Below are 24,521 nucleotides of genomic sequence, written 5' to 3' on the forward strand. Positions count from 1 at the left end.
ATGATATAGAAACAGTTTAAATGCAGAAAATTGTCAGTGCTCGCGTGGCTGGAATTGGAAATGCCACAGTCTCAGAGTGAACGTATACCGCCAGGCAAATGAACAGCTTCTGATTAGAAAACTTAACTTATGAAGCCGTAGGTTTAGAAATAACCTTCACTGTCAAACATTACAGTTGCTACCACAAAAAACACATGGAACGCTGATAATTGCTGTGGAATTATGCAGAGCAACACCTCTGTTAAAAGCAGTTTTTTGTTGAGAATTCAATTGTGGGTTTTAAACATCCCTGCACAGACTGTGTGAGAGTTAACCTTTACTTTCTGTGCAAAAACTAACACTGCAGGAGAGAACCAAGTCTCTAATGCTATTTTATACCAGCAAGACTTGTGTAATCAATGGGATCATTAACTGTTGTTGTCTTTGGCTGGAATGTCTCAGTGGATGTGTTTTTTATGTGTGCGGGGCAAAACAAATACTAGACGGAGAGAGATGCCGAGCATAAATATGCATTAATGGTTGGTAATGAAGACTAATCTATGGCCAAACATTATAAACTGGCTAATGGCAATAATCCAGAGGCTCCTTTAGAGTTGTTAGCAATGAGCTTATCCCTGATTCATTTAGAGAAGTGACAAATAAAAAAATACTTAAGAGAGAGTCCAGAAAACAGCAGCCTGTGTAATTACCACAGGCTGTCTGTGGCTTGATTAATTTGTTGATTTCGCTCCTTGTCCACAAACTTGCCTTTTATTTTTTGTACCTTCGCAGTAGTCAGATCCTGCACTTTTACAATTCTTTATCTGTACATGTGAATTCAAGACGTGCTTTATACTTCAAATGTAGCCGATTAATGTGCATACATTAGGTTAATTTGGTTCCTCTGGATTGCACTGGAACATCATAGTAAAATGCCAAATGCTGTATTGTAAAAAAAATATTTAATGAAGCCAGATAGACAATCTATATTTAGCGAAACTCCTCTGTGCATTCATCTCCTGTGTTTACCAGCAGTGACCTCTGCAGCTGCATCTCTTCCAGTCCTTACTCACACAACTGAATTACCATAATTATGCAAATATATTTTATTTGACTTGTTTATAGTGTCGCACCCTAAGATAGGCCGTTACCTTTTGTCGCCGGGGAAAGCGCAGGCGTCAGCCGTGCAGAAAGGCTTTTAAACTTTCACAACATCTCCGCTCTTATGTGGATTTTCTCTCCTTTGGTGAAATCGGAGCGTGTTAATGTCTTATCTCATCTATTGTATACGTTCGTGCTGAACACGAGGATTGAGAGAATCTCCGTCACCTAATGTTTTAATGCCATTGTTACCATCTGCTCAGACTGCAAAGCCTATTTAATGTAAGCAAGTTCTTTACAGGGAACTAAGAGCTTAGCAGGATTTTGAAATGACGATGCCATCCTGCAATTTTACAAAAATCCTGCAAAAATATTTTACATAGCAAGTTTTAAGAGGGTTTGGTGATTGATAGTTGTACATATGGAAACAGAGCTGTATAAATCTAAGAATCACCAGGCCTGTGTGTTTGTCTCTTAAATTAATTCATACAGATTTTTGTTGGTTACTCCAACTGGATATTTGTGATTGAATCTGTTGGATATAAATGCACAGTAAACTACAATGGCAGCCAGTCGAGTATGTACCTCCAGCAAGGCCCAACAGTCCCTTTAAATTCTGCACGAAATCCATCAAGTTTATTTGGACATAAATAACCTGTTGATTCCAGACCGAATCCACATCTCAGCTACACGTCTGTGTTAGTTACAGGTTTCTAACCATATTTCTTACCGTACAGCAGTTAAAAACAAACTTTGCCCCTATGAAACCAGATTCCACTCCACTTGATCCAGATTTGTATTTGGATGCACATCAAATTGCACACTCATGGCCTTAATATGCCTGATATTAATTCACTTAGAGATGCTTGAGTCATTTTGCTGTGGCATGAGGTTCGGTCCTCACCCGGACCTTTGCTGCATGTGCAACCACACCTTCTTCACACATTTCATTCATAGCTGCCTGTCAGTAAAGGTGAGATATCATGAGATGAGATCAAAAACAAAAGCAAACCAATAAACAAACCTCCCCATAGTCCCTCTGTGGTGGAGGTAATAAGCAGTGTGTTAGTGGAATGATGTTTTCAACACCAGCTAGTTAAAGGAGATGAGTCAAAACTGCTGCAAGTAATTATTCTGCCCCCGTTAGTGCAGGAGTTTGGAAGACTGCCATCTCAATACTATTCTTTATTTTCTTAATGGTAGTGTTGTTTAATGAATGGTTGCACTAGAGCATTTTTACTCTTGTTAATTTATTTATTTCCTCTAAATAATAGTCTCTTAGTAATGCTATGAATGTGCAAATAGAAAAAACACACACACACACACAATCACGACAGGAAAATGAAACAACTTCTAAACACATTCAGTCCCCTCCGCACTCCTCCTCTGTGCACTCTATCAGGGACTCTGACTGCTCTGCATTAGCCGTACCTTTCTCAGTTGTGATTCACCGATCATTAGTGTCAGCTGAGATCATTCGGTAAACTGATGAACTTCAAAGAGTTTGGATTTCAATCTCACGAGGAAACCAATTAAGTCAAAGTCGATAAGTCTTCCCACCGTTTTCCCACAGGGACGTATGTGACGCAAGTGACAGCCACAGACGCAGACGACCCCACGTACGGAAACAGTGCGAGAGTGGTGTACAGCATCCTCCATGGCCAGCCATACTTCTCTGTTGACCCCAAAACTGGTAAACTACTTATCCTTCTTTCTGTTGTGTATTCATGTGACAAAATGGTGATTTAGTCAGAGTAAAGTTCACAAACATGTTTCTATTTTGTTTAAAGATATGCGACTCAGACGTGACAGAAAATACGTGCTTATGTTTTATGGGCACCTGCCGACAGCGGTGAGGAAATCTCGCTGTGAAATAAGGTTATCTAGGTCATTAGTCTGGAAAGATATGAATGATTGAGTGTCTTCTAAACAGTGAGTGTAATATAATGTGGACTTGCGGAACCATACATCAGGACAATAAAACAGGCTCATGAATTGACCCCTGAGACACAAAAGGACACATGCTCTCAAGAAAAGACAGTGAATTATTTATTTGACAGCTATTAAATAAAGAGTCACTTGTAGCAGTGAAATGAAACAGCACTGATATCAAGCATACACCATTATCGGTGGGATAAATGTAGACTATAATAAATTTTATGAAAGAAAGATTGATATTAAAATATATCAATATAATCCTTATAATTTGTTTCTGGTGTAGTGGCTCTAAGGAGCTCGGTCGGTGGAAAAGCGGAATCACAAAACCTTATGGATAAACTCATCTGAGACATGTTTGCCACAAAGATACTGAGGAGTCAGTGTTTTATAGAGATGGTCAGCAAACCTTATCGTAAATTAAATCACAGAAAGACAGTAATAATTACAATTATATGAAATAATTATAAAATAAATTGGACAATTTTTTCAAAATAATATTGGGGTTCAGTGGGCTGATTTTTTTAATGCTGAATTATCGAAAAAAAAAAACAAATCTCTGACAGGTTCAGTTAGTTTTCTCTTGAGCTCTGACGGATTCAGAAAAATCTCTGGTGGAGATGCGTCGTCCGTCTTCAAGTAGAGTTCACGATTGCAAACAGACAAAGTAAGACAAATAAAACAATAACATTTCATGCAGAGACTTTAACAGTGTTAGCGTTAGTTTTCACTTTATTTATATCTACACTCTGCTGGATGGTGTCACAGGATAAAACTGACAGTAAAAAGGTTGTGGAGTGGCAGCGAGAGGGGGCGTAGCAGACGACTGCTCTAAATCGGAAATACCTTCATAGCACCGGTGTTTGCCGGCAGTTGGCTGCTGTTGACTTACTATTTGGGACAGTTCAAAGCATTTGAAAATAGGTTCATGCATATCACACGGGCAGATCCTGTGGAATCTGTCGCTGATTATGCCACTTACAGAGCACATCCTGTGACTGCATTTCAACCTGACGCTGGGAAAAAAAAAATCAAACTGTTAAAGCAAATGTTTGCCCTGCTGGGCCTGCATCCATTTCCAAACACACGTCAACAAACAGTGGGAGGAAAAAGGTGAGTTAGAGGGAGGGAGGGGGACGGCGGTAACAGCATACGTAAATCACAGCGCGTGTCATGGTAATTATCTCCACCAGCGACAGACAGTCCTCCTCCAAACAAAAAATTTGACTGCCATTTAAAAAATAACCACAGTCTCTCATTTTTGAATCACACAGAGTCTGTGGATGAAATAGGACATCCTCACGTCTCTGTCGTATTAAATGGATGATGAGGAGGGGGAAAAACCGCAGATCCGCCTATGCTGCCCGCTTCCTCTTAGCCTGCCAACCTCCCACTGACCTAGCCGTTAATTTGCAGTACAAACGCTCTCTGATCTCAGGGTTTCTGATCCTCAAGTGAATCATTATATGGCTTCACCAGAGTTCCCTATTGAATGTCAAGTGTCTCCAGTTTGTGAAATGACCTCTATTTCAGCCGTGGTCAGAGACACACGTGCAGCGTCTCACCGAGGAGCAAACTCCTTTGGTGGAAATATATTGTGCACGTTGAAGTAAATTGTGTATTTGGCATCGAACGTATATCAGGGGATTTTTATAGGTGCTGCTTCTTTTTTCACTTTTGGCTTTTCGTCTCGCCATCTCTGTCTCTCACCATCTCTTCTCCTTCCTGTATTTCTGCCTCTTTTATCATCTGTTTTTCTCATCAATCTTTCCGCACACCAGGGGTTATAAAGACAGCCTTGCCCAACATGGACAGAGAGGTGAAGGAACAGTACCAGGTATTAATCCAGGCCAAGGACATGGGGGGCCAACTGGGGGGGCTGGCCGGCACCACCACCGTCAACATCACCCTCAGCGATGTCAACGATAACCCGCCCCGGTTCTCGAAAAGTAAGTCGATGTTTTTAAATATAACGGCAGTTTGACAGCATCAACTTAAATATTTTGGAAAGCAGAAATAAAGCTGATGACCTCTTAGCTTGACACATTTTATGATAACGAGATAAACACTGAGCAATTACAGCAGGGCAGGGGGTCTGCATCATTTCTACTCTTTGTAATTGGTTTTCATTATTTGTCATTATGCTTCATCGTAAGCAAAGGTCTGTTTATTTAGCGTGATTGCATCTGCAGCTACTACTCCGGGCAAATGAGTCAGGATTGGTGTTATTTCACTCTCTGGGCTTCTGTCTATATTTAGATCAGGTCTGAGTGTGATGGTGCTGCACCGGGGATTGAGTCAGTGTATTTAAACACTGTATTTTATCCCATATTTTATATAAGCTGCTAAAGCAGATTAATTTGATTGCACTGTTCACCGCAGGTCACGTAAAAAGCCAAGCTGGAATCACAGCGATAAACTCATTGATCTGTGAAGGCCTTTCTACATATATTTAAAAAGCAGAAATATTAAACTCTGTGCAAAATGTCTTCCTTTCAAAAGCAGCAGGAAAAGCAGAAAAACAGCTCTGCACTAACGCGCTCCCTGCAGGTATTGTGAGATGACACCGGGTGGTTTCCTCTGAATGTAAATTCAGGCCGTCAGATGGTCAAGCTCCTTTGGCCGTGTGTAAAAGATGATATTTCCATAATGCTGTCACAGCACAGAGGTCTGGGCCAAGTGTGTTGGCTCCTCTGCCCTGTCCCAAAGCCTCTCTTTGTCCTCTCCTCTGTCTGCAGACCCCCTCAGATGTTTCAGTTTACATATTTCATAGTTGCAGGAAACCTCCGCACATCTCTCTTTCTCTCTCTTGTTATTATAGATTATGCATTTGCGAACAGTCAATCTCTTAAACCTCCATGATGGCACCAGAGGGGGTTGCAGCTGCCTGCAGAGGTCATGAGTAATGGTGGTGTATTGTGCCTTAATCTGCCTGTGCCTGATTATCCTAGAAGCTTGTTTACCTACTGACTGACTGAATGATGCCATCCAGGCAGCTGCTTGTTAACTTTTCCACTTTGACACTGGAGCTATTGAAAAGAAAAGTTGCCGTTCTTCTCCTTGCAAGGACATGAACCTTAAAGGACTTTTTAAAAATTAATGCATGTCCTTGAATGTACTTGATTATTTATTGAAATTATAGCACCCAAATTCATCCATATGCCTCGGCTCCCCTCTCTAAATCCCAGGATAAACACGGAGGAAAAGCCCAAGATCCACAGAAAAATGGTCGAATGGCAAATGAGCAGTGCAATTACATGAACGGTACATGACAGGGGGCGACCAGGTGGTGGACCACACACGGCTTGAGCAGCAGGTCGCTGGTTCGATCCTCTCTCTCACCCCATTCCCTGTTTCTCTTTCACTGTCACAATACAACAAGTCAAATGGAAATATCCCAAAGAATGGAGCATGATGGCGACACCAGTCTCTTGTGGTGAAGCACGACCCCCATCATGTTTTCAGAACAGGTTTGATTTGCTGCGTTTTGTCGCTTGTTGTTTTCTCCTTTTTAATGTGCGGTCTCAGTGCTGCTAGGAAATCAGGCTGGACCCCTGACGTCATGAAATAGACTCTGAAGCAATGAATAAGGGCGTTTTGGTTTTGTTTCATTCATTTTAGTTTAGTCCTTGGCTGAGCCAAAGAGAAACATCCTCTTTTATTCTTTCTTCAACCCGCTGACACTCTGGATTATTGTCATCATTTTTTGATCATCCTTCTCAAACTCACCTTTGTGTGTCAGAAAGAGAAGAAATTAATAGAGACCAGCACATTCCTTTCTCCAGGAGCCTCTTTAAAGACTCTTGAAATGTCTCTCATTTAATCATAACTGATTCTCAAGTCAAGGTGGTGCGATCTCTGACATCGCACCACGAAAAGTAAAGTTAAAAAGTAAAGTCTCAATGATTCGCTATGTCGAGTCTTATCCAAAAGCATTCAGAGTCCTGAGGGCAAAGTAATATGCTGCTTCCCACAGCTGCAGAGGCAGACGTCATTGTTTGAACAGCTGTTCATTGCAGAGAGTGAAGAAGATTAAATCCTGTCCATTGTCAAGTGTAAGTGATAATCAAGCAATCCAGTGTTTGTTGGTTTGCAGATTTCTCTCCCCTAAGTCCTCAGCAGTGATATCTGTTATCAGGGATAGCGGAGCCCCATGGGCCCGTGTGCTTGTTGATCTTACAGGTTGAACCAGCCAATTATAAGGAGCTGAGCAGCCTTGATGTCCAGACACATAAAAATTGAATAATGTCATGCCTGTAGCTACAGGCCTGACTTCAGACAGAGAGCGTATCCGCTACTTGCCCGTGGGTGTATAAGACTTCCACTGGTGGGAGAGAGACTACATAAAAGACAGAGGATGGGAAAACTCAGTGTTTCCGTGTGATGTCAAGAGATGATCATGAATGAGTCGTAGTCTGGTCTGATTGTTTGTTGTGTAACGTTCACAGGTTTCTTTCACCTGAGAGTTCCCGAGTCGTCTGCAGTGGGGTCGGCCGTGGGAAGAATCAAGGCCCATGACCTGGACATCGGGAGGAATGCCGAAGTAGAGTACACCATCGTGCCAGGTGATGGAGGTGCCATGTTCGACATCACCACCAATAGCCACAACCAAGAGGGGATCATCATTCTCAAAAAGGTATGAAGACACAGGAAGTTAAAGCTGAAAGAAAGTCTGAGTAGACAGCACAAAGAAATAGAGGTTGTTAAAAAAAATCTATCATGAGATTTAAATTTCATGTAGAGCTCACAGTCAGTTCAGCAATAATTCATCTGTTTTTTCAGTCTTTCCTCTTTTCTTTCTTCCATTTGATATTAAGCTGCTGTTGATGAAGACCAAAGCTTCCTGTTGACCTTTCATGTTAAAAGCCCACCAATATATGGGGAGTAATGAAGGCTTTTAATGTGAAATATTTGCTTTAAGTGTGACACATTGTATGAAATGGTTAAAAACATGCTTTTCAGTTAGAGAAGAATAACGAAATCCTAAATCCCATCAGACCTTGATATATTCATTTCAATTAAATTGTATTTATCGCACTAAATCATAATGTCCATTATCTCGGGGCACTTTACATAGTGAGGTCGAGACCTTACTATCCTAGCAGCATGTTATCAAATCTGACAATGTGAAAAATGTAATTAAAAATAGACGTATAACAAGGTGTATCACAGAATAATCCCTGAGAGCAAAGGGAAATGAAGGACAATTACTGCTGGTGACAAATGATATATATATATATATATATAACTTTCCATACATACATAGCCTACCTCAGCAACTTGGAGGAGGCATGTGTTCTGCACCTGGGGGATTGTGGGTGTTGCTGCTCTCCTAACACCCCTTCATCCCACAGGTATGTCATCCTATGTGTTATATTTACACCTAGAAACTGCATAGTGTTACTACTCCACTGTGTGCCACTGGAGCCCCATGGAACGATACCTTTGGAGTGTATTTTAGTGAGACACATTTTACAATTTACATATGGATAGTAAGAATAATATATAGAAAATAAATTATAATAGCTGTGCAGAAAGTGTCTCAGCAGGAAACTTGGATACGAGGACTGAACTATGATCCTTCAGTTGTGTGATGTTGCGCTCTAACTATTTGTCTCCTTGCGGAACGTACCTTAAAGCACAGTTCTGAGCAAAGGCATTACTCTCTGTGAGCGACTGTGCTATATGAAGCATTCACTCAGCGTCTCAGGGCTCATTTACCATGCCACATGTTCCTTTTGCGGCGTGGATTAATATATCCAGCGTGGAGTGACCCACAGCAAGAGGTCCTGGTCTGTGGTTGTACTTTCTTTGAAGCACAGAGAAAAAACTGTCTCATTTAATACCAACTTTTCACCACATACGGCATCTGCAGAGCCACGATATCACTTCACAAAGTGGCAAGTGGCACAAAAGCATGGTTGATATCAGGGAGAAATTTATTACTCCTCGGTTAATCCCCTTGAGATCTTTCATCTCATTTTCAAAGGGGACCCACGACTGCTAGAGGTGAAGAAAAAGGACGTTTCAGCCACAGCCTAAAATTAGACAGCGGAATAGAGTGGTCCAGTCACTGCAACGAGTACTTATCTACTAAATAGCTCGGCTATAATAAGATTTCTTATGAAATCAATTATTAACTTTAGCCTATATATTAAAAAATTATAAAGCTCTGTTCCAAAATCCAGTTCATTAAATAATATCATGACCTTAATGTCCTCAGGACCATAGGACTGAATTAATGACTGAAAGATGGAGGTTTTATCTAAATAATGCCAATAATAACTGTACAGCTTCTGAAGTTTGATAAGAAGACATTGAAAGTGCTTCACAACTGCTCTATAAATAAGCCAGACAGTCGTCTTTTATAAAGTACTCATGATGTATTGGTTTATTTTGTGAAAAATATCCCCATTAAAAGGTGTTCCCCTCATTTGTGTACATTCCCAGCTCTGTCGAGACACTTTCCTAGTCAAAGACTTGACGCTCCATCATGGCCACAAACACACTAAATAAAAATAATATCATTGTTCTACCCACGGGCTCGACTGTGCAAAGCAGGAGTGGGATATTATGTCTCTTTAGACACAGAACGCTTTCAGCTCAGTGACAGTGGGTGGGTAATGTGCATTTATGAAAGCTGCATGGGAAAAAGAATGAAAGAATCCGTGTGGGGTCTCGTCAAGGTTTCAGGGGGTTTATGCTCTTAAGACTCACACCTACTTCTACAGCTGCGGAATAAAAGAGTATTGATTAAATAATTTGTATTTATAAAAATCATCCTTAAACCGGCTTCTCGTGTTCGTTTGGTCGGATTAATCTCAATGCAAGACGAATCTTGAGAGTTTTAAAAGCTATTACGTCTCACTGCCGTTTCCTCAATGTCTTGAATGAGCCGTACTATGTAATGCCAAACTATACGAGTGCACCTGACCAATTCCTTGTGTCCTCGGCTCTCACACACGTGCAAAACACGCAGAAATTGAACCTTTAAGTCTGCCTTTGTGTTACGTTCTCAGACGGACGACCACACACAAGCCCTGGCACATTGATTCCTTCATTCTCTACACTGCACTTCCCTTTGGCAGGATGCTGTAGACCCCCGTGGTGGGTTTAAATGCCATTTGTTGTCAGCGCTATTTAGGTTCAATGGAAGAAAAGAAAAGAACTGCAGAGCAATGCTACGTTTGCATAACGCAACAATTGCAAAATGTCAGTTTGACGAAGGAGAAAAATATAAACGTCAGGATGGGAAGTTGTTTGGTGAGTGATGCTCTGTGGTGCACCAATAAGATGGATTTACCTTCCTGGAAAGAGTTCTCTGCTTATTTTCACAAAATACTGTTTGAGACTTAGGTAGAAATTATATCTTGAGATTGTGTCATCGTTTCCAACAAAATGAACTGATGTGTAATTTTATGAACGACTCATTCTGCTTTCCTGTGACACCAGCAATAATTTAGTGAAAGCAAACATTCATATTTACCAATAACTATAACTAATATCATTTTAATTTGTTTAATCATGCAGCTGTTGTTGCTCTCATTCAGTACCAGGCCATTTGCTGCATATAAAGATGGATGACATGTGTCCACTTGGCCCAACCTCAATTATTAAGTGTAATAAGGCACCTTCTATTTGTCTAGTTGTACAAAAATAAAGCCCAAAACTTCAGGATACAGGTTCCACCATCTTGTATTTGGTCAATAAAACTGGAAAAGCACAATATAAACACATTTAATTTCCTATTAATAGTGTGTTTGTTATTATAACCATGACAGGGAAGGTCCTCTTACCTTACGGACTTACTTATTTAACCAAAACATGATAATCTCCTAAACGCAACTGTGACCTTTCCACAATCCATAACCATGTGTGCATTAAGTGCTGCTTGTATCTATAGGTTGCATCTGATGTTAGGGACAAAACAGAAGTTTAAGATTTAACAACTTCCAACAAACTGTTGTATTTTGAATGCAGAAAACAACAGCTATCAATTGTATTTACCACAAAACCTCAAAACTTTGAGGCTGTTTACACAAATTCCCTTTTGGAAGATAAAAAAAAAAGTGTTTTTCTCATTAAATCTGACCTTTTCCGTTCAAATTAAAAAATAATTTAAAGCAGTGGCTGATATACGTGTTTTTGTCACTCGGGTCATTTTCAGACAGACACCATAATTTTATATGATTGCAAAAGTAATAGAGAAAAATGTTTTTACTACTTCTATGTGGGTTTGTGTCTTTCAGGCTTTTTCTGATGTAAGTGCCTCAAATGTTTTTTTTTTTTTTTTTTTGAAGGAGAATGCAAATTAGCATTTGTTTTTCTGATCTATCAGACTAAGGTATTCGTTAACTGGAACATTTTTAGAACATGCCCCTGCACACAAGCGCACAAAAGGTGTGTGATTCTTTGATCCCACAAAAATATGCAGCTGAGTGGATAATTGGTTCTCAGCTCAGCGTCAGACCTCCCTCAGTACTCTCCTACAAACACCTCTGTCTGTAAATCATGCATGTGTGCATGTTTACACCGCACTGAATTTATGAATGGTGCTTATAGTCACAGCTATATATCACGGTATAGCGACCTTCTCATTTGGCACTAATGGAATAACAGAATGAGACAGAAAGCAATTATGATGTAAATGAATACAGTTATTTGTTTGTGTCATGTATACCCTGGATGGATGGCCAGGATGCATCTTTCCTCTAATTGTTTTACTTCCAGTGTTTGATGCGCTGCCATAACGACAATGAGGCAGTGTGATATATTCCCCACAGTGGGACACGGCTGCACAAAGCCATTGTTAGTGAGGGACATTGTAAGCCACTTTAACTGACCAAGCACCCCCTGCGGTGTGACTTACCAAACAACATGTGATCCTACACATGTGAGCGTGGGATATGGCAGGACACGGAGAGCTGTAAGAACGAGAGGAGGAGAGGAAGAACGAGCCGTGCCTGGAAAAGGTGCTTGGAGTCGGTAGCTGGAGATGAGTTGTTCACTGTGTTCCCAGAATACTGACCCGCCCACAGACTTGTCTTATTTCAGATTGGTAGAATATCCCCAGAGACAGGTGTGCAAATGTGTGCAGACAATCTTTCTCTCTACCGCTCTCCCCCTCTCTTTCTCTCTCTCTCTCCGTCTGTTTCTTTCTCTCTTGACTTGCCTCCCTCAAACACACACACACACACACACATACATTGATAATAAAAACACACACGCACATGGGGAAAGAGACGAAAGCCACATTGTACACAGAATTTGGCAGACCCCAAATTAGAGACTCAGGAAGGTTGGTTATGATAAGAGGATCAGGCTGAGTAATGGGTTCAAAGGATGATCATCTGTTTCCCAGTCTGCCGACACAGAAGGGGAGAAAAAAGAGGCACGGCGGCATGGAGGGGGTTTGCACATCCCATCTGCAAAACATAAGATTATACGAGACAATAGGTAAATCCACCAATGAATTCCCCGGGAACGTGCAGACAAATGTGCACACACAGAGCGACATACTGTACATGAAAAAGCATGTGGAAGCACAAGGCTGTGTTCAAACGGTGCCATACATGAGTTACAGGGAGAGCCAGAGAACTCCCACACCTTGAGAGGGCCCAGAATGATAACCTTGGGTTGTGTTAAAGGAAATTGTTTGTCGTATTAAATGCTGTTTGTCCTTTTGCATGTTTATTTACCTCCTCTGGGGAGAGTCAGAGATGGTAGATATGCGTAATTGAAATTTGCTCCTCTGAGTCTGAACGAGTAGCATTGTTTGATGACAGCATGTATGGCACGACGCTGGCTGGCTCACATTCAGGGAATCCCATTTTAAAACATGACTATATCTCACTCTCTCACTTTACAATGCACCCGGCGCCCACAGTGCATTAAATAAAGAGCATTTGCTGCAGACCTCTGGCTCTGCCTCCAAAACCATTGGCCCACAGTGTCACAGGCATTCAAAAAAACAATGTAGAGACGTGTGAGTGACTTGCATACTACAAACTGACGCATGCATATCAGCGTCTGTATGTTGAGTTATATTTGCTTGACTACTAAGTAAAGACAAAGTGCTTTACAAGGCATCGAGGCAAAATGTCCATACAAATTAAGTAAAGCAGCTGCAATGTAAGAAATTAGAATTTGATTTAAAGGTAAAATGGTGGATGAAAAGTCATCAAATCATAAAAAGTGTTGTGAGGTTATTTCCTGCTTTGTTGCTAAGGTGTTACAGTACTCCTGTGATCACAGCGGTTGCTATAGTGTTGCATACTGTGACTGTAGCTCACTTCTCTCGTGTACTTGAACACAATGCTCTTTAAACCTCATCATATTACACATGAGGGACACGATGTGATCATATTGAACGAACGTGTAAATGTGACGGTTCAGTTTATACATTAAAATCATATTTGGGTCAAATGAGACACACAACAAAAAGTTATATAATCAATTTATCAAGGTTCGTGGTTGCTCTGGTTGCCAGCGTTATCATTTGGGTGTTACCAAAATGAAACTGTGTATTTCAATAAATTAAATAGCCGACTCCAGATCAAGTCGATGATTCGAGGTACAAGTACATAACTGGTTTACCGATGGAAACTGATATTGGAGGAGGTAACAGTCTAAAAAAAGTATGCAGTGATTCATCCATCTTGCATAAGGTGACATTTCTTCCACTCTCCAAGAGCAGCACAGTAGGTGATTAATGCCACGTTGCTGTGTGACATTTAAAAAAAGAGCTTGTCGCCAACAGAGTGAGAAGCTGATAAACATTTGCATGTAAAATATATGCAACTAATTGTCTGGATTGCCTCAGACTCCCCCCTCCTCCCTCAAAGTCACAGCCACTGGCAGTATTGAGGCAAGAAGGCTTTTGATCCGTCCTGCCATCAATTAAGGACTTAATTTCACTAAAACCAGACAGTGACTGCAGTCTAATTTCTCTATCAGAAATGTCATTACTGGGCTGTTTGAACAGTAAATCATTTCAGAGAATGGAGGCTGTTACGGCCTTTTCAGTCTTGATGAGATACGACCAGGAAGTTAAAAAAACGAAGTACTGGCCAAATGACAAAAGTAATGAACGGACTGCGAACTTGACTGAAGGCCAGAAAAACTGAGATATGTTGGCTGAATACTAAAGAACACAAAGGGCTGTTGTGCAATACAGGAGGCTTTAAAATGTCCTTACCTTGAGAAAGTCTCTGAAACTCATATGTAATCTCCATATTGCCACGGGGTAATTGAAGGATATTACATCTTTACAACTGATAGCCCTTCTATCTGAGAGCTCATCCAGCGGCATGATAGCGACTTGCGAGTCTTGCTCACAGACAGGAGTTGAAACTAATCTATTGATTATAGAGCTGAATGTTCCAGTGGGAGGCGAAATGAGTTATTTTAGGCCCCGACGTGAAAGGAGTCAAACGAAGGAGGAAAGACAGGAACAATACCGCGGAACAGCAGGAGCTCCAGGTGCCCGGCGCAGATGAATAACACCTCACCAAGCAACCGGGCGGGGAGCAGCGAGTGCGCATGTCTGTGTGTGCTTGTGTGGGAGTAGGAGTGCAAAGAGTAAAAGAAGAGAGACAGAAGAGGGGAGAGAGAGTGACAAAGAGGAGGCTGAGGTGGTGCTTGGAGCCGATGAAGTGACTTCCCCCTGGTGGCCTGAGGAGGCGAGGGTGTAATAGATTAAACCAGTGTCTCGGGGCTCATCCCGTGGTGAACTCTGTCCTATTACGAGTGGCTGTGTGAGTCTTTCACAGTCGCGACACGCCGCTGCAGTGTGGACACGGCTGCTGGCAAGGCCCTCGGATGGCATTCCACTGTTGTGAGCACTGGCGTGATGGAGATGCTCGGAGGCAGCCAAGGACACAAACCGATGTGACTGATGGCAGCACAATAAAGTGAGCGTCTCGTCTGCACAGTGTTAGGACCCCCCCCGGTATTAAGAGGGACATCAAATGGCTCTCTGGGGCATGTAAGCTTTTCTCTTCTCGTGATAAGCTCATTGTGCTCTGTGGTCAGTTTGACTGCTAAAGGTCTTTATCCCCCTACTGCATGGCGGAAACTCAAACTGTCAGTCAATGACTCCAGTGACCTTATAAAGAAGTCCTTCATTCACAACACCGATATTAGTCCTGACTCATACCACTGAGTTATAATTGCCTATCTCAGAATCTCAGAGAAACTCTCTCACTGTGGCAGCTTTGCATTCCAGAAATAATGAGTTAAGCTTATCGGGGCATTGTTAGGACTATTAGAGCTTTACTGCAACCCAACAGGCAAATCTTCAGCTTTCCGATGATGGGTGCTGTCATGTGGGATCAAGAGGTTTTGCCCTCGCCGGAATTAAGCGACCAGTCATGTCCAAAAGCTTCTGCTCGGAGAAATAGGTTGGGCTTAGGCGGCTGCAATTAGAAATGTGCGATATCCCAGGCATGTTTTGCTGAGCTTTGATTTGCTCTCAGGGGATAAATCGTGTGAGGGGGTGTTAATGATTCATAAGTTGTATTGTAAATACATAATACTGTGGTTAAATGGATTTAAGGCCGCCCTGCGCATCACAGATTAAACAACATTTGCAGTGTTTTTCACCCCGTTTTAATCACCAGCCTCTTCAGGTAAAACCTACGTTCAGCACAGACGAAGGGAATCAGCCTGCTAATGACTTGCTGTGCTGTGATAATGACTCTTTGAGTCGGAAAGTTGAGACTCGCCCATGGGTGTTGGTAAAAGACCGTGCCCCATATCAGTGGTTTGCAAAGAATATTGAACTCTGCTATTGTACTACTCAAGTGAACACAAACAAGCTGAGATCTTATTAAATATGCATATCAGCCTGCATCCCCCATCCCCAAAATAACCACCAGGCTGAAAAAAAAAACCAGATGCAACAAACACTTTATCCTGAGAGGAGAGGCCGCGGTGACGGAGGGACTATGAAGTTTCATGTGAGAAACATATTTCATGGATTTGCTCCTATTATATCTCACTATAAATCATCAACAAGCTCATGCATTGTTCTGTATCCACATGTGGACGAGGCCACGCCTGGACGTGTGAAGTGTAAAACTGTACCTGCGAGACTGCGATGCATTGATTAGTCCCCTTTCCCTAAATTAACAAATTCCCTTGGACTATAACAGGTTCAATTGGCAGGGAAAAAAAAAAAAAGTTCCTTCATTCAGTATCACTGCCAGTGCAATGAAGGTGCACATTTACATATCAAAGGGCGCTGCACCATGTCTAGAATTTCAAGTGCGTTCTGTTGTGATGTTGAAGAGCAGCAGCACTGACATGAGAGGAACTCGGTCTGTCCTCCTTACAAATTCTACCGTTGATACACTTCCTTGTTGTGTCCGCGGCAACCCATAAAATGTGCATAACAACCGAAGCTGTAATGAGACACTTCAAACGCGTAATTGAACGTGCACAGGTGTCTACGACGCGTTTAAGGATAACACATGTGTGCATACGGGTGAGAGTTATGCACACAGCGCTGGTTCTGTGTGCGTAAGTAGGGCATCTTCAGTGACGGGGAGAAAAAACAAGAAATGTTCCACATAGTCTGAGGATAAGTGACCATTTCTCCCTTCCAGGGAAATTTCCCCTATGGCCTCCAGATCAGATTTGATCCTCAAGTCAAGTGTTGACACATTAGCACGTCTTCTCATTAACTGGGAGTTTCTCATCACCCCCTTCTGGCCTCATTTCATTCCTATTTAACAACAGATATCCCAGACACACTTGGAACCGTCCTGCATCTCAGACATGTTGAACAGGCAGCCAGGGACTCCACAGTTTGCGTCCCAAAACGGAGTATGTGAATTAATCTGCGGGATTTGCACGACATTTAATCATGTGGTGGTCCATGCAGTGTTCCACCGGTGTCAGAGAGGCCGCTCCCTCCTCCATCTGCTGGGAAAATGAGCTCCAATTTGTTCCTGCGATGTCATCTCTTTTCTTTGCTGTAAATTAATGATCACCTGTTTAACACATCCTTTCAGTCCTGATGAAATACTGCAGCGTTTACTAGACTGGCTAAATAAATCAAAATGAGCTAAGTAAATATTATAATGAGCGGCCATGTAATGATGAATCAATGTAGGAATTCACCTGCCAAAGGTCTGGAGACCCTCAAATGTGGACGATCATTTCACACACATGCTTGTCAGGCCCTCTGGTGGCCACGTTGAAGGGACTAAAGAAGGAATAGTCTGGGGTTTGCTGATAAGGTTAGATTATTAACTGGCTAATCAAACATCTGGAAAACAAAAACAACACTTGAATCAGACTGAGGGCATGTGATTTACACTGTAGTGACAGTATCTCACTTCGTTGGCTTGCAGTTGTACCCCGGTGAAGTCGTTTTTGCGAAATACTGCTAACAAACAAACAAACAAACGCAAACTAGTGTGTTCCAGAAAATTGACCGATTTGCTGCTCTTTACGATCCAAAGTTCACTTGAGCTGTTTTGCGAGCTAGCTCTTGATGTCTCATGTTGCTGAATCTGCCCGCCATCCAATTATTTCAAATGAAGACATTTGCTTTTCTCACACGTAATTATTTGTCAGCTGAAACCCTTGGATTCCTGCTTTTCTTGCTGAGCCGGACTTATGTCAAAACTAAGTTGTGCTGTTGTGTGAAAACAGCACCACACTCCTCCAGTCTTCTGCTAGCTGAGGACTACATGAAAATTAGACAGTTATAGAGGGTGAGGGTTTGGGCCTTGTTCCTAATTGTGGTGATGCAGCATGTTGAGATGCAGGGCAGGGCCTCGCCTCAATCCCGGTGAGACTCACAGCTAATGAAGCTTGGTGTACACCTCCTGCTGTCCGCCTCCCCGGCATCGCCTTCCCTCCTCCTTCTCCACCTGTGCATGTGTTCCAGCTGAGCCATGCACGGCTGTCTATATGTACTAATCTGAGCATGGCGTGATGTAGCCTTCAGCACAAGCGGGCCTGCTATTGGCTAGTATTTATGTTACTCTCTTTTCAAAGTGGTTTTGAAGACTCCAAATTGCGAGAATGCCCTGATTGTACGATTGATGCATTTGTTGGCGTCTCGAGAACTTTGCGGGAAAAATGCATTGAGTTTCTATTGATGCAGAGCACTTCACAGGAACCAGCAGGGAGTTCGGAAATCTGAAATAATGACTGCTGTGCATTTTCAGCCACTTTGTAGGTGTCGCTTGGCAGGAAGAGTTCAGATTTTAATGTAGGGATCAATTTGAATGACGTCCACAATGAAGTGAGTATTTGTACCGGACTGGTGCTTCAGAGAGCCTCAGTCTTCTTTCAGTGTTGTCACTTCTTGGGAGAGATTGAAAGGGACAGAGTGTATTTCCTGTTGAGGGATCTTATAGCTGTGCTTGGCCAGTTGCATCTGGCGCACTGTAATCAAACCAATCATGGCGGTTGATGGTCAGTGATTGGTTTCAGATTGGCTTGCCTTCACATAGCTCTCGTTTTTTTTTCTTTTAACGGACACCTGCTGCTGCAAAGAGACTGTGAAACCATGGAGATGGATGAGAGACAGAGGGCTTGAGAAGCATCTGCTATCTCTGTGAAATCATGACTGCACCGTCTCTGATCATTTCTAGTAGTTGCACTCTAATTACACCGCTAATTCATGTGCATTTAATTTGGACAGATGATTGGTCATATTTATCTTGCAGCACAAAAAACGCCTTTTCTCTCTCATCTCACATTCGCCGTCTCTTTGCGCGAGCACATTTCACAGAGCTATCACCAGCTGTTTTCACTTTGTGTCTTTTGGAACAACGTGCCAAGAGAAGCTCAAGTCCTGGGGCGGAAAGATAGCATTGCTGCCGTAGTGCTAACATGTTAGTCAATTTGAAATACACCGAAAGGAATGTCTCTCATGTGACTCCAGGCCGGTGGAGCATGACCGACTGCAAGCTTGCCAAGTATGGTTGGTCACACATGAGACGGCAGGAGACAGGCAGAAGCACGAGCACAGGCGTCACTGCTGTCGGATGTTTATACCTCAGCGCTAGACATGCCGAGGATGCCAATGCCTCCCCTTGCTTTTGACTAATTGACCCTGAGCTGATATGTCAGGGGCTTGAAGGGGTAGAACGTACGAACACCCTGAGCTGTTGTCTGAAGAACTCTTGTACGGAGGTGAATTTCTGCTGAACCACGCAAGCACCGGCTTGACTTTCTCACCGTGGCGGGGCAGAACATTAACCTGGTCATGACCTACCAGGAGTGTCTCATGTGTCTGGTGTTTACTTATGTTTGATAATCACCTGTGATGTCACACTTCAGGCTGTTTTCACACACGTCTTCTTCTCCTTTGTTTCTGCTTTTCTCTCAGCTGAGAACAATGGGATTTGAAAGTGTTTTGTGCCACGTTAACGTAACGAAGACATTGGAAATCTCCCAAATCCTGGAATCTGTCGGATACACGGGGGCTGACATCTGATCGCAGTTACTCATCCCTGAAAATGCCAGAATAGCAAAAGTGAACCCAGGGCAAACTGCTGTCAACACTGATGCTCTTATTCAGTTACAGTGTTTCCTCGAGAGCTCTTCGCTGGTACAGGATGAGCACTTCACAGAAAGTGAATTACAGTAGGAGTGCTGACACGTTCTAGGCTGTGACACAATTATGATTCCAAAATAAACTGTCAGTGTGAAACAAACTTTAACTGTTCTCTTGTCTGTTGTTTTGTCTCGTAGCCCCTGGACTATGAAACCAAGAAGGCGTACACCTTTAAAGTAGATGCCACCAATGCTCATCTGGATCAACGATTTCAGAGCTCTGGGGCCTTCAAAGACACAGCAACGGTGAAGATTAACGTTTTGGATGTGGATGAGCCCCCGGTGTTCAATAAGCCTTCGTATGTGATGGATGTGCATGAGGACACACCCGCAGGCACCATCATTGGAGCGGTGACGGCACAGGATTTAGATGCCAGCAGCAGTCCAGTCAGGTAGAGTTAAACTCATCTCTCTGAAATAATCATTGCGCACACGCACACCTGTTGTAAAAACATTCAGGCAAGTTTTCTACGTCTTATTCATGAGAAGAATAATCATGTGTCTTCTTGTTGAATATAAAATTGCTTAGGTTCCATTGGTTTTATGAAACCACAGGAGCAAAGGTTTGATTTTTAACACCAAGATTATATTTAGCAGAAAACAAAATCGCCTTTTAAATTTTAAAACAGTAAAAAATGTAAAAAAAAAATGTAAAAGTTTGACGAGGAGCAGAAATACTTCAAAAATAATTTGGGGATGATATCAAAGTCTGTCTCTTTTGGTTGAAAAACATATTTCATTCATTTTCAGTCTTAAAAGATTCAGTTTCAGTGGATTTTTCAAGTCCATTCTCATTATGGACTTTCACAGACGAGCCAAACATGAAAATCCAAGTAAAATCAATTAATAATTTGTTGTATATCTTAAACTTTATACTGACTATACTAACTGGGTTATAAATATCTGCACAGGGATCAGCACGAAAATAAAAAGACAAACTGCATCAATGTGTGATCCAAAGTTTGTAAAACCAAGTTTACGTAAGGAGGGGTTATGTGAATCATTTTCATATAATCCACAGTGGCTAATAAAAACTTGAAGTAGGCCTGGAACTGAGTGCACATCTTCATCTTGAGAGGCTTTACCATTCAACCAAATCTCCCTCGTTACTCCCGCGAGGACAAAGGAGCTTAAGAGCAAAGTACTGTGATAATGAAACCAGTGATTGAAAGTTTTAAAACTCTAATGCATTCATCAACGTCTCCAGTCTTCATTCATCAATGTCACCATGGTTTTAATCTGGAGAGTATTGCCCGTTTTACCCGTCAGCTCGAGGACTAATCAATCTATGTAGAACATTTGACATTGTCATGTAAAATCCTGCTGGCGTCATGTCTTTGCAGGTCAGGAGTTGTTGGTGACGTTGTGCATCAGAGAATATCATCAACGTTATTAGTGCTCCTGTATTTGCATATCTCCGCACCTGATGTATTCACTGTGAAAATGAAAATCTACATGAGAGTGCAGATATTATCTGGCTTCAGTTTGACAACGACTGATACAAACTGTATTAAACTTGCATTTCAAATTCATTCAAACTGTACTTTAGCTGCAGCTGATGTGACTCACGTGTTTTTTATTGGTGCTGTTTGGCTTTACAGAGCGGTGAGACGGATGCAATCAGATCTTGTCTTTGTTCCGTTGTCCAGTTTTCTCGTTGTTGATTGAAATGGACTAAATGAAGGACAGGGATTTCCAAATGTCCTTAATTTAGTGTCAAAAAAAGAGTAAGAACACAACATTTTGGGCTCATTGAAACCGTATCGTTTTGTACAGATACAATCTAAATAGAGTGTGAGAGCTGATAAGAAGTGGAAGCAGTGGTGTAGATTTGCAGCCACACAGAAGCAAAGGAGGTAATGATTAAGGGAAACTCTACCGGTTTAATTTATATTGCACATGAAAATTAATCTGGGCCCAGTGATGCAGTGGTTCGCACGGTTGCCTCACATCAAGGAGGTCCTTAGTTTGAATCCCAGCTTGGCTGCAATCTGCATGTCTTTGGACTGTGTGTCCAAAGACATGCAGACTGGGGTTAGGTTAATTTGTTGTTCGTTGCTCTTTATGTTGGCGTCTTCGCTGCCTTCCTTTCCACTGTGTACTCCACCTCTTTGCTCCAGCTCCCCTCGGATGAGCCATATAGATAATGGATGGATGATAATAAAATCCCTTTGCTTTGATTTATCATTTTAAGTTTTTTTTCATGGAAATTAAAATTGATCTCTAACACTCATGTTTAACAAAAGACTATAAACACTGGGCTCCTGTCCCCGGTCTTTAGTTAGTACTTATGTGGTGAGACATTCAAACATCATTACTTCAGTTTATAGATCTGAAACGCCTTGATCAACACCTGATTTATACTCAGGCCAAGTCATTCTCAGTCTCTGTGTGTTACTGTTACATCACAAATACCCACACACACACACACACGCTATCCTGACATACAACCTGAGTGGTAGATAACTGACTGTCTTTCTAAAAGACAAAAAGAAGTGCATTAAAAAATGAATGAGCCTTTTGTTTTTAAAATCTATTAGCCGCTGTAGCTCAGGCAGATTGCTTTGTGGTAATGGTTCCTCGAAGATGTATTGCCGGAGCCTAACGCAAATAGCAAAGATACCTGTTGCACTGAGTTGTTTTATTATGAATATTTTATTCCGGAGACAACAAAAGAATGGGAAAATGCAGATATTTGTTCAACAAAAAGCTTATGCCCTCCACTCTGCGGATCCCCACTTTGTCTCCAGCACTTTAAATATTCATCAATATCACAGCTGACATTGTTCATTTGTGTGCCTTCAGAGAGCAGCCGTGCATTCTTCACATCAGAACAATAGACCCAATGACCCATCATGCATAGGGAATTATGCTTTTAGACTTTAGACTCTACTGATTCTGCTATTTAACAGTATAGCGCCGAGTTGTCTCTTGGGAGACAAAAGGGCATCATGAATACTGCATTGTTGGACGTTTCTAAAGAGCTTCCCCGAGTTTGAATGAGTTTTAAACTACGCACTTTTGGCCTCTGTCTAAAATGGTAATATCACAAATCACGAGAAGAAGAAAAAAAAAACCTGAAGAGCCACAATGTCCTCGGGCTGTAAAGGCTCAGCGGCAGAACCTTAAACTCTAAAAATCAATAACTGTGGAAAATAAACTCACATGTCTCTTCTCTTTCTCTTGAATGACCTCGTGCATTGTGCGTAATGGTCACTGGACTGAATTAACATCACTGCAGTCCGAAGCAGGAGATAACACTAATTAATTTTCACATGTGCAGCCTTTGGTACTGTGATGTCTTCACCCAGCTGCTGGTGAGCCCTGTTCTCTTTAATTAAAACTTGAGGTTGAAGTAACAGTAATACTTTTTTTATGTTAAACTGAAGCAAATGAACAAGTGCAGTGTCCATTGTAAACCTGCCTGTTTGTTAATTTGGGTTCTCTTGTCCTGTGTTCATCCTACCTGGTTCATCTGCACTGAAGATTTTATAGTCAATGTTGTTGATTAAATGAAACCAAATTTAATATATTTATTGTTCAAATGTGTGGTTTGAATGATTTATTCAACTTATGTTTTATTCATTGCATTCAGTTTTTTCAGGTCTGTTTAACAACCAATCTTCAAACTTTTTCCAAATATAAACTTTGTTATTAAGCATTACAGCAACAAACAAACACGGTGCTTTTACCTTTAAGACAACTTGCTATAGAGGAAATGATTCTTTGGATGAGAACGAATTATCACAATGATCTGGCGGTGATTTGTCCTGAGGACATTTATTCAATTATTTATATTGAAGGTAGAATGTGACCAAAGATAGCACTGCACTTCCTCGGGCAACTTAAAACACACCAATGCCAAATGTGAAGCCGATAAAATAACTGGTTTGATAACACAGACATACATACGGACATTTGCAGAATTAGTAATTAGATATAAAAAAAGAAGACATTGGCATTTAGCTGGAGAGGAGAGTGAGCTGCTGGGGTTTGTTGTCTTGTTAAAGGAAATTTCAACACAATTACACACACTGTTTGTGACTCAGCCTTTAATATTCCGGTTAAGAGGCAGGACCACACTGACTGTGAGCGTAAATACATCAGTAGCAGCTTGACTCTAAAAACAAAAAAAAGAGAGTTTTGCCCTGAGGAAAAATTGCAAGCCATTGATCTCTTGAACTCTTGATGGGGAGTTTGGCTGCAGAATTTATCAAAGAGACTCACACTAAACTATTTTGACACGATCATGTTCGCTTCAAGGCTGCACGCTACACGCGTTAAAGAGCGGACGTGGACAAATCAGGATTGAAACGGAAAATTTGACGGAACGAAAGCTGGTAAAATATTTCTGCTGAAGTGGGGTCTGAATGTAGGCGAGGCCTCTTCCTTTTCATGCCTGAGTCGAGTCCAGTTTCTTTTGTATAAAAAAAAACAAAAAAAACATTTGTGATAAATATTAACGAGAAATAGCCTTTTTAAGATCAAATAGCTTTGCCATGTGAGAGAACAAAAAATGGCAGAATGGTGGCATTCTGCCTTTTGATTTGAAAGGCTCGAGCCTCAAGCCCATGAGAAATTAAGTACCAGTCCTGTGGAAGCGTCCAAGAGCAAGGCACTAAAACCCACAACCCCTGACCTTCCCTGTGAAGCTCCATAAAAGACAACATCTTTTTTTCTCCTCCGGGAGCGGCATCGACGATGACAACAAAATTATTAATGAAAAATCGCCTTTTAAGTTCAAATAGCATGCCGTGATGAATGGCGCTGTCAGTGGCACGCCGTTTGGTTTCAGATCTCTTTTGTGTTTCAGTTTGCATTCAGAGCCACTGTGGGCAAGACCAGAGACGCATTTCACAAAGAAGGACGTCTCACCCTCTGTTCTCAGACACCAAACCAAGCATTTCAAGCCTTTGGTTCCTCGTCGG

At 41.7% G+C, this 24,521-nt stretch overlaps 1 protein-coding gene across 1 annotated transcript in view; it reads left to right on the plus strand.

Annotated features, from left to right (window-relative positions):
- LOC109640517 (cadherin-12-like) overlaps nt 1-24,521 on the plus strand; it is an 85,486-nt gene that overhangs the window by 47,648 nt on the left and 13,317 nt on the right. Inside the window, exons 4-7 of the mRNA XM_020104578.2 lie at nt 2,654-2,773; nt 4,797-4,964; nt 7,464-7,651; nt 19,732-19,985. Coding sequence (XP_019960137.1) covers nt 2,654-2,773; nt 4,797-4,964; nt 7,464-7,651; nt 19,732-19,985 — 730 coding nt within the window. The remainder of the gene's footprint in view (nt 1-2,653; nt 2,774-4,796; nt 4,965-7,463; nt 7,652-19,731; nt 19,986-24,521) is intronic.

The sequence above is a fragment of the Paralichthys olivaceus genome, chromosome 17 (assembly GCF_024713975.1).
Source record: "Paralichthys olivaceus isolate ysfri-2021 chromosome 17, ASM2471397v2, whole genome shotgun sequence".
NCBI classification, from domain to species: Eukaryota; Metazoa; Chordata; class Actinopteri; order Pleuronectiformes; family Paralichthyidae; genus Paralichthys; species Paralichthys olivaceus.